The sequence below is a fragment of the Geotrypetes seraphini genome, chromosome 2, assembly GCF_902459505.1.
Source record: "Geotrypetes seraphini chromosome 2, aGeoSer1.1, whole genome shotgun sequence".
NCBI classification, from domain to species: domain Eukaryota; kingdom Metazoa; phylum Chordata; class Amphibia; order Gymnophiona; family Dermophiidae; genus Geotrypetes; species Geotrypetes seraphini.
The window spans coordinates 395,488,686-395,506,120 of record NC_047085.1 but is presented as its reverse complement, the minus strand read 5'-3'; the positions used below and the strand labels follow the sequence as shown (position 1 = coordinate 395,506,120).

Genomic DNA, 17,435 nt, shown 5'->3' with positions numbered 1-17,435 from the left:
TTTTTTCCTTCTTCTTTATCTGAAGATTTCCTTCCTCAGTCTGTCCAATTGCAGCTCTCTTGCCCTTTGGGAGGGGGGGGTTAAAGAGTGATCCATAGTTGTTCCTACTTCATAGACTGCCACCTTCAAAGTAGCATTTATTGACCCCTAGCAATAGCCTTTTGGTACTGCTACTTGGGATCAAGCTGAACTGGTGGGAAATGGGGCAAAGGGAAATCTGATTTAGGGTATGGGGTCTCCTGCTCCCCTTTCCCGACAAACCTGCGACTCAAGCAGCGTGTGCAGCACTCTACACACGCTGCTTCGGGGCCTTCTACTGCCCTGATTTAGTCTTGTACGTTCCTGATGACATCATCAGAGACGCGGCAGAGCAAATCAGGGCAGTAGAAGGCCCCGAAGCAGCGTGTGTAGAGTGCTGCACATGCTGCTTGAATCGGCGTTTGGAGTCGGGACCGCGAAGAAAGTAGCAGCTGGAGTCTTTTTTCGGCGCTTCCCTTCCTGCCCCTAGAGGTGTCGCCGCGGTTCCTCTCGATCCCCGCCAGCGTCGGAAGCCTTCTCCGATGCTGGTGCGGCTCGTGAGATGAGCCGACAGGAGAGCAGGATGTCCAGCACTGGGGTCCAGTCCTTCCGGCGAGTGTAGGTAGGTGCTGGGGATTCGCGCATGCGCACTCCTGTGGCCACAGACCTACTCATCATGGAAGCACGCCGATAGGAGTGCGCATGCGCGGCTAGCATTTTATTATATAGGATTTTATAGCCCGTCCTCCCCAGCAGCTCAGAACGGGTTACAATAAAATAAAGTTCAGTGTTCTCCCTAGGGCCTTTTAGCTGGGCGCTCAGCCCAGCTAATTTAGATGACCGCCCAGCTGTCATCTATCGCGAATCCTGCTGCTGCTGCTGCCGCCGCTCAACATTTTTTTTTTTTAAAAAAACCTCCTCTCACCGAGTTGAAGATTTCCCGCATTAGCCCGTAGCGAACTCATGCCTCGGGGCTCTAAAGTATGCGTGCCAGCTTCCCTTCTCTTCCCTCCGAAACCGAAGTTACGTTCCCACTGGCCTCCCGGAATCAATTCTAATTTCAGCAGCCTGCAATAAGATCACTGGCGCTAGCGATCTTTGCAAGCTGCCATACGGCTTTGGAGTGTCTTCTCTCTGCTGTGGTCCAGCCCCTCCTATGATGTCAGAGAAGGGGTGGGACCGCGACAGAGAGAAGAGAGCTCCTAAGCCGTATGGCAGCTTGCAAAGATAGCTAGCGCCAGCCTTCTTACTGAAGGCTGCTGAAATTAGGAGAATTGATTCCGGAGGCCAGGGGGACACGCAGGCCTTCCGAGGGGGGGTGTGCAGTCCTTCGGGGGGGGGGGTGCGGCCTTCCGGGAGGGGGGTAGCTCTAGGGGAGGGGGTACAGGCCTTCAGAGGAGACAGGCAGGCCTTCAGGGATGGAGTGTAGGCCTTTAGGGGGGGACATGAAGGCCTTCAAGGGGGGGGGGGAGACAGGCTTTCAGGGGGGCCAGGCAGGCCTTTGGGGGGATGCAGACCTTCAAGGGAGGGACAGGCCTTCAGGAGGAGGTGCAGGCCTTCAAGGGGGGACTGAACTTCAAGGGGGGGGACAGGCAGGCAGGCCTTCAGGGTGGGGGGGTGGGACAGGCCTTCAGGGGGGACAGACAGGCAGGTCTTTGAGGGGTATGCAGGCCTTCGAGGGGGGGGGACAGGCCTTCAAGGGGGAAACAGGCCTTCAGGGGGGAAACAGGCCTTCAGGGGGGAAACAGGCAGGCCTTTAGGGGGTGTGGTGCAGGCCTTCAGGGAGAGGTGCAGGCCTTGGGGGGGGGGGGGAACAGACCAGGGGAGGAGGCCCTGGTGTAGAAGTACACGGAGGGAGGGAAGGGGGTTCAAAGATACGTGCATATGCCAGACTTTTTTTGGGGGGGAAGAAATAATGGGTCTGAAAATAGAGGAGAGAAGAGGGATGATGGATAATGGGATTTAGGGAAGGAAGGAACAGAAAGGGAGAGAAGTTGGACATAAGGGATGGTGTAGAGTGGGGAGGGGATAGAGATACTGGATAGGAGGGTAGTTGGGAAAAGAAAGGGAGAGATGGTGGACCCTGGGGTGGTAGAGAGATGCTGGATAAAAGGGTAGTTAAGAAAAGGTGGATCTGTGGATGGAGATGAAAAAAAAAAAAAAAAGATGCCAGACCTCCTGGGGAGGGACGGGAAACAGAAGGGGAGGACAGAGATGGCATATGGATGGTTAGCACGGAGAAAGAAGAAAGAAGGAGACCCTAGCAAGCAAGTTATCAGAAGACAACCAGAGCCTGGGACCAAAAAGCTTTGACTAATGACCGGAAAACTAATTTTATTTTCCATTTTGTGATTACAATATGTCAGATTTGAAACATGTATCCTGCCAGAGCTGGTGTTAGACCGCAAACGTGAGCTAGGATTTAACAGAGAGAGGAAAAGACTTTTTTGTTTGTTTTATTTTGTTTATACCACAGCGCCAGTGTGGTTATGAGAAGGCAAATGGGGTGAAGAGGCTATAAAATAAACCCACCAGGATGTTTGAAAAAAAAATGCCCAATTGGGTAGGAAAATCAAATCGAATCGAAACCAATTCAATAGGCTGAATCTATGGAAGATAGGTCAGCGATGGAGGGAAGCTTACAAATTGCCTAGCGACTCTGCCAACGGGTGTGTGAGCTGGGAGGGATGGGAAGAGAAATGCTGCTGCTGCGCCCAATGGGGGAGGGGAGGGGGGAAGAGAAACGTTCTGCTGCTGCACCCATTTTTGGGGGGAGGGGGAAGGGAAGAGAAATGTTCTGCTGCACCCAATTTTTTTGGGGGGAGGGGGAAGAGAAAAGCTGCTGCACCCAATTGGGGAGGGGAAGAGAAGTGCTGCTGCACCCAATTGGGGAGGGGGGAGGGGAAGAGAAGTGCTGCGGCACCCAATGGGGGAGGGGAAGAGAAGCAATTGAGGAGAAGGAAGACCAGTGAAGGGAGAGGAGAGGCAAGAGATGCCAAGACCATGGGAAGGAGGGAAAGGAAAGGAGCTACCAGACCATGGAGGGGGAGAGAGATGTCAGCGCATATGGGGGGAGGGGAGGAGGGCGATGCCAAGGCATGGGGGAGAGAAGGGAAGGAGATAGAGATGCCAGACCATGGGGTGGAGTGGGAAGGAAAGGAGAAGAGAGAGATGCCACAGCATAGGGGAGGGGCTGAAGCTGAAATGAATCATGTACAAAGGAGAGAAAGGGCACAGGAAGAGTGACGATGCATTATGGAACAGAGAGAGGGCGGACACTGGATGGAAAGGGCAGAGAGAGGGTGGACAGTGGATGCAAGGGGCAGAAAGAGGGTGGACAGTAGATGGAAGGGGTAGAGAGAGGGCAGAGGCTGGGTGGAAGGGGCAAAGAGAAAGGACAGATATTGCATGGAAGGGAGCAAGGACAAAGGCTGAATAGAAAAAAGAGAGCGAAGAGAATATGATTAAAGCAGAAACAACAAAAGGTAGAAATTTTTTTGTTGTTGTTGCTTTACGTAGAATCAAGTAGTATTGTAACTGTATTGATTAAAGTTTATATATAGGAAATGGAAATAAGGCAATTTTTTGGGATTAAATCCCTTTCCTCAGGTCAGGATAGGATACCATAACAGCAGGGGTGCCCAAATGGTTGATCGCAAAGGCAATGTGAGTCAATCATGTTGCCTTTGCAATCTTTTTCTTCCTGCCTCCCCGAGTCAGGCCATGCGCATACTAGCGCCGGACTCTCAAGACTTCACCTCCATCAATTCTGATGTCGGAGAGGAAGTTCTGGGCCAGCCAATCGCTGCCTCGCTGGCCTGGAACTTCCTCTCCAATGTTAGAATTAACGTCGGAGGTGAAGTCTTGTGAGTCTGGCGCTTGTACGTGCCTGGCCTGGCTCAGGGAAGCAGCAGGGAGAAATCGGCAAGGTGGCTTAGGGGGTAGGGAAAGAATCGTGAAAGTGGAGAAATCGGCGCAATGGCTTGTGGGGGGCAGGGGGAGAGAGAAAGAAAGGCAGAAATAAAGAGGGGGCAGCGGGAGAGAGAAACACAGGCAGGAGGGAGAGAAAGAGAAAGAAAGAAAAGGGGAGGGGCAGAAAGAAAGAAATATTGGATTTACAGTCAGAAGGAAGTGCAACCAGAGACTCGTGAAATCACCAGACAAAATGGTAAGAAAAATGATTTTATTTTCAATTTAGTGATCAAAATGTGTCCGTTTTGAGAATTTATATCTGCTCTCTATATTTTGCTCTATGGCCCCCTTTTACTAAACCACAATAGCGGTTTTTAGCGCAGGGAGCCTATGAGTGTGGCGCATTGGTTAAAAGCTATAGCCTCAGCACCCTAGAGTTATGGTTTCAAACCTATGCTGCATCTTGTGACCCTGTGCAAGTCACTTAATCCCCCATTGCCCCAGGTACACTAGATAGATTGTGAGCCCGCCGGGACAGACAAGGAAAAATGCTTGAGTACCTGAATAAACTCATGTAAAACCGTTCTGAGCTCTCCTGGGAGAACGGTATAGAAAATTAAATAAATAAATAGCATTGAGAGCAGCGCAGGGCATTCAGCGCATCTCCCTGCGCTAAAAACCGCTATTGCAGTTTAGTAAAAAGGGAAGGGGTATATTTGTCTATTTTTGTATAGTTGTTCCTAAGGTGACATTGCATAAAGTCATCTGCCTTGACCGCTTTGAAAACCTGCGGAATATAAATGATAATTAACATTTTCTCTGCATACAGTGTGTTTTGTGTTTTTTAAAAAATTTTATTGTTGGAAAATCATTTTGACTTGGTCATTTTAAAAGTAGCTCGCAAGCTAATGTATTTCCCTTTTTTAAACCTCCATACCATTTGAAAGAGGGCAAATATCTAATTATTCCCTTCTAGAATTGGATACTTCTTAAATTTAGTAAAAATATTCTGGCACAAGTGTCAAACCTTAAAAAAGGAAGTCATATTGAGCATTGGAAAATAATAATAATTAACTAATAAAAATAGTACACATTTAGGGCTCCTTTTACTAAGCTTCAATAGCGGTTTTAGCATTCGCTTAGTGCGTGCAGAATTGCCACGCACGCTAGACGCTAATGCCAGCATTGAGCTGTCATTAGTTTTCCAGTGTAGCACGGGGGTTTGCGCACGCTAAAAATGCTAGCGCACCTTAGTAAAAGAGGGGGGTTAATTTTCCCTACCACCAAAATTTCCCCATCCCGCCCCACCCGGTTACTTTTTCATGCCACCCGGCTGGAAAAAATTTCTGGGGAGCACACTGAAGTTACGTACTTGGAAATTCCCTAACTGTCCCGAAGGCTCACAATCTAGCTAAAGTACCTGAGAAAACAATTATTAAATAGTAAAGATATAACAATTCAAATAATAAAAATAAAAAGAATAACACTAAAGTAAATCAAAACCTCAAAGACCAAAGCAGTCCAAGCAAGACGGCCAAGGAGGAGGCAGATGAATGTGCTCTCTTCGAACCAGATGACTCCCCTTACAATCTATCCTCAAAGGCTTTGTAAATTTACCGAACATAAAACTCTAAGCCCATGCCTAAAAGTCCTTTTGGGCTTGGTCTTAGGTTGAAGCTGGGAAAAGTCTACGAGCACTATGTTCGCATTCCCTATTAGTTTAGCTTATGCGTCTCCTATACCAGGCTCATTGCTTAGATAAAATTTGTGCAATTTTAAATTCTGCCATTGTATGCTTGTTTGCTTTCCTTTTTTGCATGAGGGATTAGCTCAGGTTACAGTCAGGCAGGACAGAACAGAGAAATTGGCAATGGTAAGGCTTACTTCCAAAGCTTCTTTGTTTTCTGACTTGTAAGGGAGATGTGCTTTCGCTCTTTGCTGGAAGCAACTCTGGATCAAATTTCAGTTGCCCAGGAGTAGGAAGAAGAAGGTCAGAGACCCTCCCAGTGAGTCTGTCTCCTAGCAACCGATAGTTCCCCACCCACAGTTGGCAGACAGAAATTGCAGATCAAGTTTCCTCTTTCAGAAAATGCAGTGATAAATTCTTAGCAGCTCATCTCTTAGCAACAAACTGCATGTGCAGAAAGGGGGGGGGGGTGAGTTTCTAGAGTTGCTGGAAGGTGTGAAATTTGCAATATAAAAGCTCACTGACTCTTAGGTAACTGGACTAAAAGGATGCTCTTCTAGCCAGTACTGCAATGTTAAATTAATTCAGCTATTCTTGTTTAATAACTCTTATACTCAGTTCAAATATCCATAAGTTCAGACGATTTATTTATTCAATGTGCTTGGAAGGTTAAAAATAATTTTATTCTTTCTAACCTCTCTGCTTCCTTAAAGTCACTTAGGGGCAGATTCTCAAAACTAAAATCTGCCTTTAGCATGCATGTATTTTAGTAGAGAATTATCAAACCGGCTTACCAAGTTCTTTTCTGAATTTTCCAGCAGTCTCTGAGCGATTCTCTATAATTGCTGAATGATTCTCTAAGCTCGTTGTGCCACATTTGAAGCCAAAATTTACTGACAGGTCTGAGCTGTCATTGCCTTATCAGTGACTGGTTCAGGCATTGACAGAAAAGTAAGGTTTGATAGCTCAGACCTCCCCGCCACCCCCATCCCCAAGAAAATTAAAACAACAACAAACAAAAAAAATTTGAAGAGTGGCAGGAGAGATACCCATTCTCTCCTGCCACCTCGCACAATCACCCGACACTGCTAACCTCCCCTCCAAGCAAATTAAAATAAACAACAAACCAATAAATTTAAATAATAATTTTTTTAAAACCCACAAAAAAACCAACAAATTGAAATTCGGCAGGAGAGATGATGCCTACTCTCTCCTGCCACATCGCACAATTATCTGACACTAATAATCCCCCCCAGCAGTGGAAGAGATGCCCATTCTCTCCTGCCAAGCAATGCAACCCCAACACCCCCCCCCCCCCAGCAGCGGAAGAGATGCCCACTCCCTCCCGCTGCTGACATCAAGTGACTCCCCCAACTGAAACCCCCCGGCAGCAAAGAGATGTCCACTCCCTCCTGCCACCAAGTGACACACCCCTGACAGCCCCCAGCAGCAGGAGAGATGCCCACTCCCCTCCCCTTCCCCTTAACTTATTTACAATGGCTGGCCGGAGGGATGCCTACTCCCTACAGCCAGCTGGCTCTGATTGACCCAGATTCCTAAGGCCCCTCCCATAGGATTTAAACAGCTCTTAGCGCCGCCTACCTCAGAAGGGCCAACTGCCAGTCTGTATGAAGTGGTGATGTAACTGGGCTGACCAAATTGACTAGACTGCTTCCAGGTAGGTACAGCTGTAAATATTTTTCCAGATTAACTGTTTAGTTTGTTAGTACCGTATCTGTGACTGATTTATGATCCCAGCACAAATTCTGTATTTTGTCTTTAGGTACTTTATATTAAATGTATAGACCTCAGAGTTTGTAGTATCCCAGTCTCCCTAGAAATCAGAAAACAGCTTGCAGGACAGGATATTTTATCCCAGAGCCAAATGTGAACCCAACTGATCGGCATGAAGTTCCCCATGTCAGTGCATGGCAGGACCCTCCAAGTGTATTAGCATTTGTACTTGAAGCTTTATACATTACATTACATTACATTACATTCGGGATTTCTATTCCGCCATTACCTTGCGGTTCAAGGCGGATTACAAAAGGTTAGTTTAAGGACAGGATTACAATGAATTACAGAATTACAGAATTACAGAGTTAAAGAATTATAGAATTACAGAGTTACATAATTACAGAATTACATAATTACATGAATTATAATGAATAGCTAGATAGGTTAGATGTAGATCTTAAGGGCTTTTAGAGGTCGTGTTGTTATTGCTGTTTTAGGAATTTCTTGAAAAGTGTGGTTTTTATTTCTTTTCTGAACGTCTTATAGTCTGGGGTTGTCATCAGAAGGTTGGATATCTGTTTGTCCAGATTCCTAAGGCACACCAACAAAGATTTATATCCTATTTCTCCAGGAGGACTAACATTTTATCCTCACAGATATGTTCTACGAAAACTAATGAAATAATTACAGCAGCTGATCTACTCAATAATTCTCAATAGATAATTCATAATAAAAACAGAACTCATTCCTTAATCTTCATCTGGAGATCCCTGTCCTTCACTTTAATCTTTTCACAACAGGCATCCTTGGGCTTCCCCAGTCATGCCAGCTACATATGCAACCATTTAAGAACATAAGAATAGCCATACTGGGGCAGACTGATGATTCATCTAGCCCAGTATCCTGCTTCCAACAACGGCCAATCCAGGTCACAAACACCTGGCAGAATCCCAATCAGTAGCATTATTTTTCCTGAAATATTTGTGTGGCCCACATGAGAACCCTGATACACATCACAAAGCAAAAAGCAGATTCTGGAAAGATTTATGAAATAGACATATAGCCATAATAAGAAGGTTCAACACCTAACTAGAATCTTTGTATGCAAAAAACCAAACAAACAATAAAAACAACCTTTTGAAGGACAGCACCTGCATTCTTGTGATAAGGAAAGTCAGTTTTCTTAAAAGATTTCATCATTACTACAAAAGAACGTTTTTCAGAACCAGTACTGCTTACTAAAACTCTATATTACAACATTTTTAAATAAAGAACTAAATCCCATTCCTCAACCACAACTATTACGGTGGTCAAGGCCACACATCTGCTGCTATTTTGAAGACTCGAGCTAGTACTGCTGCCTGTATAGCTGGCTTTCAGGGGGTGCATTCTGATTTCAACCACAAGGGGACACTCTAGTACTTTATAAAGAGAAGTAAAAGCATTGAAAGCCTGTTATGGACTAGGCAGAATTTCAGATCTTAGTTCAATTATGTTAACTCTGTGCCAATACTGCTCCCCATAATGATTTCTTAAACTGCTGCACAGCACCTGTATCCACAGTCATAGAGCAGCAAGACAGGAAACTCCTGTGACCAAAAACATCTGGCAAAAAGTAACAGAAAATTCTAGGAACTTCCAGCCACCAAGATGGCACAGTATTACTTTTCTCTGAAGCTTAACCTTATCTTTCAGACATGAAAAAATGCAAGACAAATACATGCCTCAGAGTATGAGCCAATAAATGCATAAAACAGAAGCTGCCATTACCTACCGTAAACAACAGTTGAACAGGGGAGGAGAGAGAGAAGGAGACATGTACCAGGAATTGCACACACACTGCTAGTACAGACCTGCTCAAGCTAACTAGCTTGAAAGTACCTTAATGGAGGCCCCAGCAAACCGCGAAAGTTGTTTGATGTGTTGTCCCTGCTTGCCAATGATGGCTCCCACCGCCAGAGCTGGGATGAAGAGATGAACGGTCTCAGACTCTGACTGTTGCTAAACAAAACCAAGAAATAAAAATGACAAAGTGAGTGAGTGATTCTGGTCAAGGTAATTCAAACAGAAGTAGTGATCAGCCGAACAGTTGCCTTAGTTAAGATAACCTGATAGGTACATAGAAAACAGTAAATTAAAGTTTTGATTTATCACCCTATTCTATAGCCTTCTAAAAAAATTAGAAATTTCAGTGACTACACGTAAAGGGCAAGTGTATGAAGCTGCAATATGTCCTGAGCCAGGGTACTATATTCTTTTGGGTCTCTCCTTTCTCTCCTGCTCACGAAGGAATATCCCACTTGATGGTTTTCTCTATGAAAATTCCAGTTCTATTAAAGTAAAATTACCAGTTCAGTGTTCTCCCTAGAAATTTTTCCAGCCGGGTGGCATGATAAAGTAGCCAGGACGGGGAAATTTGGTGGTTAGAATAGGATCATTAAATCCAGTGTCATATATATGACAGCCAGTGCTGATCATTTTTTAACAACCCCCTCCTCTATATAAAAAGATTATTTTTAGTAATAATCTATTTGTCACACAACAAGGAAAAAGCAGTATCTTAAACACTGCAGTGAGCATTAGAACACCAACACACATATTGTAAAACTAAACAAGCCAGACAGATCCTGCACCGTCAATTGATCCTGAAGTCAATGCTAACAGAAAACCATGTCCTTTTCATACACAAAGAACACAAACACCCTCGCCCAATATGGAATAATCACAAACTTAAAATAGATATATGTAGACAAAAGTTAAACTGAAACGCCAAGAAACCAGACTGTGCATACAATGCAACACCACAGAAACAGTGACATATGTCCCCTAATACTGTGCAAAATATAAAGACAGTAAATGTAAATTTGAAAAAAAACTGATACATAACAATCACCACTTTACAAATTAACAAATAGAAGTACAAGAAATAACGAGAAATAAGAAAATACCATTTTATTGCATTAATCCATTTTTCAATTAGCTTTCAGAGGCCAAATCTTTCTTCAAGACAGTACAGTATACAGCTGTTATGGTATCATGTCCTGACCTGAGGAAAGGGGTTTAGTTTCAAAAAACTGCCTTATTTCCATTTCCTATTTATAAACTTTTATCAGTACAGTTACAATACTACTTGATTCTACGTAAAGCAACAAAAAAAATTTTCTTTCTACCTTTTGTTGTTTCTGCTTCAATCATCTTCTCTTCGCTCTCTTCTTTCTATATAGCATTTGCCTTCTCTCCCTTCCATGCAACATCTGCCCTCTCTTAGCCCCTTCTACCCAGCCTCTGCCCTCTCTCTACCCATCCCTTCCATCTACTGTCCACTCTCTCTCTGCCCATTCCATCCACTGTACACCCTCTCTGCCTGTTCCATCCAGTGTCTGCCCTCTCTCTCTTCCATGAGGCATCTTCCCTCTTTTTATGTCCTTCAATAAAATGTATATCCTGTGCCCTTTCTCTCCTTTGTATATGATTCATTTTAGCTTCACGCCCTTTCCATTCTTCTGTCTCCACCCCCCTCCCCTATGCTCTGGCATCTCTTCTCCTTTCCTTCCTTCCCACTCCACCCCATGGTCTGGCATCTCTATCTCCTTCCCTCCCCCATGCCCAGGCATCTCTCTCCTCTATTTCTCCCTCCTTGCTCTGGCACCTCCTTTCCTTCCTTTCCCTCTGGTCTGGCATTTGTCTCCTTCGTTTTCCTTCCCTCCCCCCTGCCCTGGCATCTCTCTCCTCTCCTTCCATCTCCCCCTCCATTATCTGGCATCTCTTCTCCTTCCTTTCTCTCCCTCCTTCCTTCCTTTCCCCTGGTCTGGCATCTATCTCTTCCTCCCCCCAATATGCCCTGACATCTCTCCCTCCATGGTCTGGTATCTCCTTTCCCTCCCATGGTCTTGGCATCTCTCTCCTTCCCAATTGGGCACAGCAGCAGCATTTCTCCCCCCTCCCATTGGGTGCAGCAGCAGGATTTCTCCCCCCCCCCCCCCAATGCAGTTCACAATTTGCTACAGGCTAAGGCAGGAGATAGGGAAGCGATGAGGGAAGCTTACAACTAGCTGTTCTTGCTTGCTTCGGGCCTTCATCGCTACTGGGTACTGCCTACTTTCTGTTTCCGCGAAAGCAAGACCCAGCAGCAAGCTTCCCGCGTCACTTCCCTATCTCCTGCCTTAACCTGTAGTGAATTAAACCCACACTCCAGGGCTCTAAAGCAGGGGTGTCCAACCTTCTGGTTTCCCTGGGCCACACTGGAAGAAAAAAACTTTTCTGGAGCAGTACAAACATTAACACTAGCTGATGAGCAAAAAAAAAGGCTGAGCAGGTCCCAAATTTGCAATCACTAATATAGAAGATGTACATATCTAATAATAAACCTTCATTAAAGGGACACTGTGGAGAGGAACCCAAAAAAGCAGTAATACTTACCCTGACCGAGTGATCCTCCAAGTGCACTGCTGACAGTGGGAGCAGCCACAGGCTTCCGCATCTCCACTCTGATGAGCAGTGATGTGCGCTCCTGGTTTTCCCATTCACTTCTATTATAGCTACGGTGAGCCTCATCAGAGTGGGGATGTTGAATCATCTGTCAACGGCGCACGTGGAGGATCGTTCAGTCAGGGTAAATATTACTGATTTTTTGGGCCTCCTACTTTGAGCTTAGGCTCCCTCAAAATGAACATCTCCCCTGCTGTAGCTAGTAGGGATCCCCAAGCCTCACCAACTGACGGCCACCTCTTCCCTTCCAACTTCCCAAGTTCTGCAGCTGGCAGCAATATTGCAGAGCTGCTGCCTTCCCTCCTCTATGCCCCCCCACTTTGGCTTTCATGCATGCATAAAAGCAGTGGCAGCTTGAGAATATTGCCATTGGCTGCAAAGCTTGGAGATTTTGGGTTGCCAGACTGAAGGAAAATGTCTTCAGTTGGCAGGGCTTAGGAATCCCCAATAGCTCAAGAATTTGTAAATTACACTCAGGTGGGGATAAACTTTGGTGCCCATCCACTAATTTTGGGCTCCAGTCCCTCAATCAAATCAGCTGTATATGACTACACCACTAAATACAAAAATAATTGTGATGCACATATCCCAAAGCTAACATATTCTAGTTAATAAATTAAAAATAAAACAATTTTTTCTAACTTGTTGTCTGGATGTTTTGTTTTTCCATCATCTTGGTCCCAGTTTCTCTTTCTGCTTTTGTGTCTGCTGTCCAGTTTTTCTCCTCTTCTCAATACTGTTCCATTCCTTCCTTATGCCTGTCTCCAACATATTGATTTTTCCCTTTCAGCTTTCTTAACTTTTTCTTTTCTTTTTTGCCTCTGTCCACTCAAATCTTGCCTTCTTTCTCACCCTTCTTAAATGTTCAGTTACCTCTCAATTCTCCATCTTCTCAGTCACTAGCTCTCCCATTTCCCATCTCACTCCTTTCCCAGCCTCCTATTTCTTTCTATCTACTCCCTATTACCACATTTCTACCACTGTTCTCCCACTGCTCTCTCACTCATCTTGTCATCTCTCTTTTGACCTCATCCACATGGCTCACCACTTTCAGAATCCCCCCCTCTCTCCACTGGTCAGGCTATAACTTCCTGTCCCTTTCTTTCCATCCCCTTTCTTCTCCCAGATCTCATCCCTCATGCCCTCCCATGGGTTTATCTCTCCTCTATCCCCATGGTCCAACATTTTGCTCCCTCTCTTTTCTGTTTTTCTTCTTCCATCCTCCCTTGATGCTGAACAATCAAATGGAGGGGGGGAAAAAAAAAAAAGAGAGAGAGAGAGAGAGAGAGATGCTGCATTTCTCTGCCTTCCATCCATAGGCATAACATTTCTCCCTACCTCCCTTCCATCCCCAGATTCAACTTCTCTCCCTTTCTCTCCCCGTGCCTGCCTGCCTCCCTCCCCCTGGTCCACCATTTCTTCCTCTCTCTTCCCAACAGTTCTCCCTTCAAGTACCTCTTTCCCTCTTCCTCAACAGTACTCCAGGTCCAACTTCTCTCCCATCAGACCATTTCCCACCATCTCTCTCTCTCTGTCTTCTGTTTTTAGCCCCATAAGTTCTCCCCCATGCCCAATCTGGCATGTCTTTTAATATCCTCCCCTATGTACTTAAAAAAAAACCCAAAAACCCAGTCCAGGAGGCTTCCTTGGCTTAGCATGTTCTCCCCCACTTCTCCGCGCCCATGCATCTCTACCTCACTCCTCTCCCACCACCATGTCCAATAAAGCACAGTTACTTACCGTAACAGGTGTTATCCAGGGACAGCAGGCAGATATTCTCTACATGTGGGTGATGTCATCAACAAAGCCCCCTAGCGGATATTTTCGTAAGCAGACTTGCTCGAAGACCTTCAAGCTTGCAATTAGCCTGCACATGCGCGCGTGCCCCTCCCGCCCTGCGTCTCCTCAGCGTGTCCTCAGTTCAGATAGCAAGCAAAGAAGCCAACCACAGCGAGGTGGGTGAGTTGCGAGAATATCTGCCTGCTGTCCCTGGATAACACCTGCTAGGGTAAGTAACTGTGTTTTATCCCAGGACAAGCAGGCAGCATATTCTCTACATGTGGTGACCTCCAAGCTAACCAGAAAGGGATGGAGGGAAAGTTGGCAATTTAGGAGAACAGATGCTGCAAAACAGACTGGCCGAAGTGGCTGCCACGCCTGGAGAAAGCATCCAGACAGTTATGCGAAGTGAACGTATGAACCGAGGACCAAGTGGAAGTTTTACAGATTTCCTCAATGGTAATCGAGAGGAGGAAAGCAACAGACGCCGCCATCGCTCTGACCTTGTGGCCCGTGACTCGACCCGGCAGGGAGAGACCAGCCTGAGTGTAACAGAAAGAGATACAAGCGGCCAACCAGTTAGAAATGGTCCGCTTAGAAACAGAGCGACCCAGGGGGGTCATGTGATGACGTTGAGCTGAGCGGCGGCTCCTTGCTCGAGCTCCGACCCTCTTGCGCTGTAATCTTCACTTTTTAAAGCCATCCTGCTTTGCCTTTAATATCTCTTTGGGGCAGGGCGGAGCGGAACGCTGTGGGGAGCTAGCGGCTGCTTCGGCGGCTCTCTGCAGCAGCTTTTGGGCACGTTATGCCTGTTAAGACCCCGCGGCCGATTCGGGCTCAGCGTGTGCACAGAGCTCCCAAGATGGCGTCCGGAACTGCAACCCCGCCGAGAGTGCTACTCCAGGACGACGCAGTCAAGGAGTTGACCCAGACCATCTCTGCGGCGATAGATTAACGGCTCACTAAGCTCCAGGCAACTGTGGAGGATGTGCGGGATTGCCTGGAGCGGCATGGTCAGCGACTTCAGATCGCGGAGTCCCGCATAGCCGCCCAGGAGGATCGTTCTGGGGAGTTGGAGACGCAGGTTCGGGCCCTGCAGGCTCAGTGCGCAACTCTCCACGAGCGGCTTGAAGACCAGGAGAACTGCGGCCGCCGCAACAATATTCGACTGGTGGGCCTGGCGGAAAACATCCGAGACGCTGAGCTGCGTGAGCTGGTGGAGAGGTGGCTGCCTGGAGCGGTGGGTTTTACCCCAGAAGGATCGCGCACCTTGGTGGAGAGGGTGCATCGCCTGGGCCCGCGTCGAGAGGGTGCGGGCAGGCCTCGACCTGTTATTGCCAGGTATCTGAACTTTGCTGACAAGGCCCAGGTCATGGCTCTGTACAGAAAAAAGGGTGCGCTGGAGCATGAGGGCGTTAAGATCCTACTCTTCAATGACTACTCAGCTGAAGTGGCTGCTCGCCGGCGCGCCCTGGCGCCTTATTGCACCGAGCTCCGCAACAGAGGCCTACGCTTCGTGGTGCAATATCCTGGGTCTTTGAGGCCGGTGGTCCGGGTCTTTGAGGCCGGGGGACCGAAGACCTGCGAGGACGTGGAGGCGCTACAGGCTTATATAAGATCTTTGGCGCCTATACCTCCGGAGCCCTGAGAAGATCTGCTTCGTTTCCCTAAGACTCTCTTCAGATTTTGTCTCTCTGGTGACTGGCCCAGGGGCTGGATAGTCTTGAACCTTTGCCCTATGTTTCACTTTTGGGGGGGCTCTAGGACTCTGGGGCCAGCCTTGTTTTTCTTTTCTGTCGGGTTCATGGCTGCCTTGCTGGCTGTTTTTGGGGAGTAATATCCTGTTGTTCCTGCTGTTACTCCCGCTTTGACACCTGCTCAGGACTTTCCCATCCGGATCCCTGGACTAGGCTGCTGTTTTCTTTTTTGCATACAGGGATCCTGGACTCTGGGTGTCGGGTATTTCGAACTTCGCCCCTTTGCTTTGTTTTTTGTTGCCTTTGGATATGTTTGTGCTGGGAGGTTTGCTGTTGGGGGTGGGGTGGTTTCTGAGGATTTCTGGGTCTTTTTGCGTGAGGGGGTTGGGGGGGGCTTTCAGTAATATGTTTTTATTGTGGGGGGGGGAGGGGATGGCTGGGGTGTTGGTTGGGTCTGGGTGGGGGGAGCGGGAGGGTGAACGGATGGGGTATTGTATGTCTGGTGGGCTGTGGACTGTTTGTGTGGGGTGTGCTTGGGTGTGCGTGTTTGTGTGGTGTGGAAATGGGGCGGGGAGGGGGGGGTTTGGCTGTGGGGTGGTGGTTCTCTAGTTCAGTGGAGGGTTTGGGGCTCTATTGCTTGTTCTTGGGGGTTTGGCTGGGAGACCCTCAGGGATTGTGTGATGTTTCGATGGTACGGTGCATTGGTGCTGGGTACTTCCCATGGCTATGGCTGACTTGGTGTGTCTTACGTTGAACGTGGCAGGCATCAACTCTCCTGTGAAGCGCACCAAGGTTCTGTCGTTCTTGAAGAAGGAAAAAGTCTCTGTGGCTTTTCTACAGGAGACTCACCTCACGGCCTGCGAACATCAGAAGTTGCAGCGTGACTGGGTGGGGGAAGTGGTGGCGTCCTCCTATTCGTCTAGGCAGAGGGGGGTGGCTATTCTCATCCATAAGGCGGTGGTAGCGGTCACCCACAGGGTTATCCGGGACCCTCAGGGCCGCTTTGTCATCTGGGCGGGGACTTTGAATGATAGACCTGTGGGTGCTTTACAATGTTTACACTCCTAATGTCTACACTCCCCCTTTCTTCTCTACTCTAGTGGCCCACTTGATAGCGTTACTGAATTATGAACTCCTGGTGGGCGGGGATTTCAACATCACTAGCGACCCCTCCATTGATTGTAAGCCTCCGAGATCAGTGGCGGCGGATAATGAGCATAGAGGGGTGAACTTCCTGATGGGAGAGCTGGACTTCCAGGATGTGTGGAGGGTTTACCATCCTGGGGAGGTGGACTTCACTTTTTTTTCAGGGGTTCATCACTGTCACTCCCGTCTGGACTACTTTTTACTCCCCTCTCGTTCCATCGGGCGGACGGTGCGCACCCATATATTGGATGTTCCTTTCAGTGATCATGCCGCTGTGACATTGACTCTCAAGTGGGGGAGCGGCTCTCTGGTTGATCGCATTTGGCGCTTTAATCCCTCCTTGTATCTAGATGAGGAATTTCACACCTATCTCATCGAGAAATGGTCTAAGTATAAGCAGACGAATGAAGGGACTGAGGTCTCGGATACCGTATTCTGGGAAGCAGCGAAGGCTTATCTTCGTGGTTGTATAATTGCTTACTCTATTCGCAAGCGTAAGCTCCGGGATGCTGAACTTACGTCATTGGCAAAACAAATGAGGGAATGCCGGTTATATCATCTACGGCACAGTTCTGAGGAAGCTCGACAGTCGTATCTCCGTTTGCATAAACAAATTGACGCTATTCTTTCTGCGCGGGCTTTAACTCATCTTGATGTGTACAAGTTTCAACTTTATAGGTGGGGCAACCGGGCGGGGAAGCTCCTGGCCAACCTGGTTCGCCCACATCGTCGTGCAGCGCGCATTTCCCATATTCGGGACTCCTCAAATGTGTCGCATCGGACGGAGACGGCTATCCAGTCCCAATTTGTACGTTTTTACAGCGACTTATATAGCGCGGGAGTGTATGATACTGAGGCTCGGGACCTTTTCTTTCGAGACTTGAATCTTCCATTTGTCTCGGAGGCGCACCGTGACTTACTCAATGCCCCTATTACTTGTCGGGAGATCTCCACGGCTATCGGACGTTTGA

General features: G+C 47.4%; 1 protein-coding gene across 3 annotated transcripts in view; it reads right to left on the bottom strand.

Moving 5' to 3' along the window:
* IGF2BP3 (insulin like growth factor 2 mRNA binding protein 3) overlaps positions 1-17,435 on the bottom strand; it is a 279,076-nt gene that overhangs the window by 33,458 nt on the left and 228,183 nt on the right. For all 3 annotated transcript variants that reach the window (XM_033930871.1, XM_033930872.1, XM_033930873.1), the window contains one exon: positions 9,236-9,355. In XM_033930871.1, the coding sequence (XP_033786762.1) occupies positions 9,236-9,355 (120 nt within the window). The remainder of the gene's footprint in view (positions 1-9,235; positions 9,356-17,435) is intronic.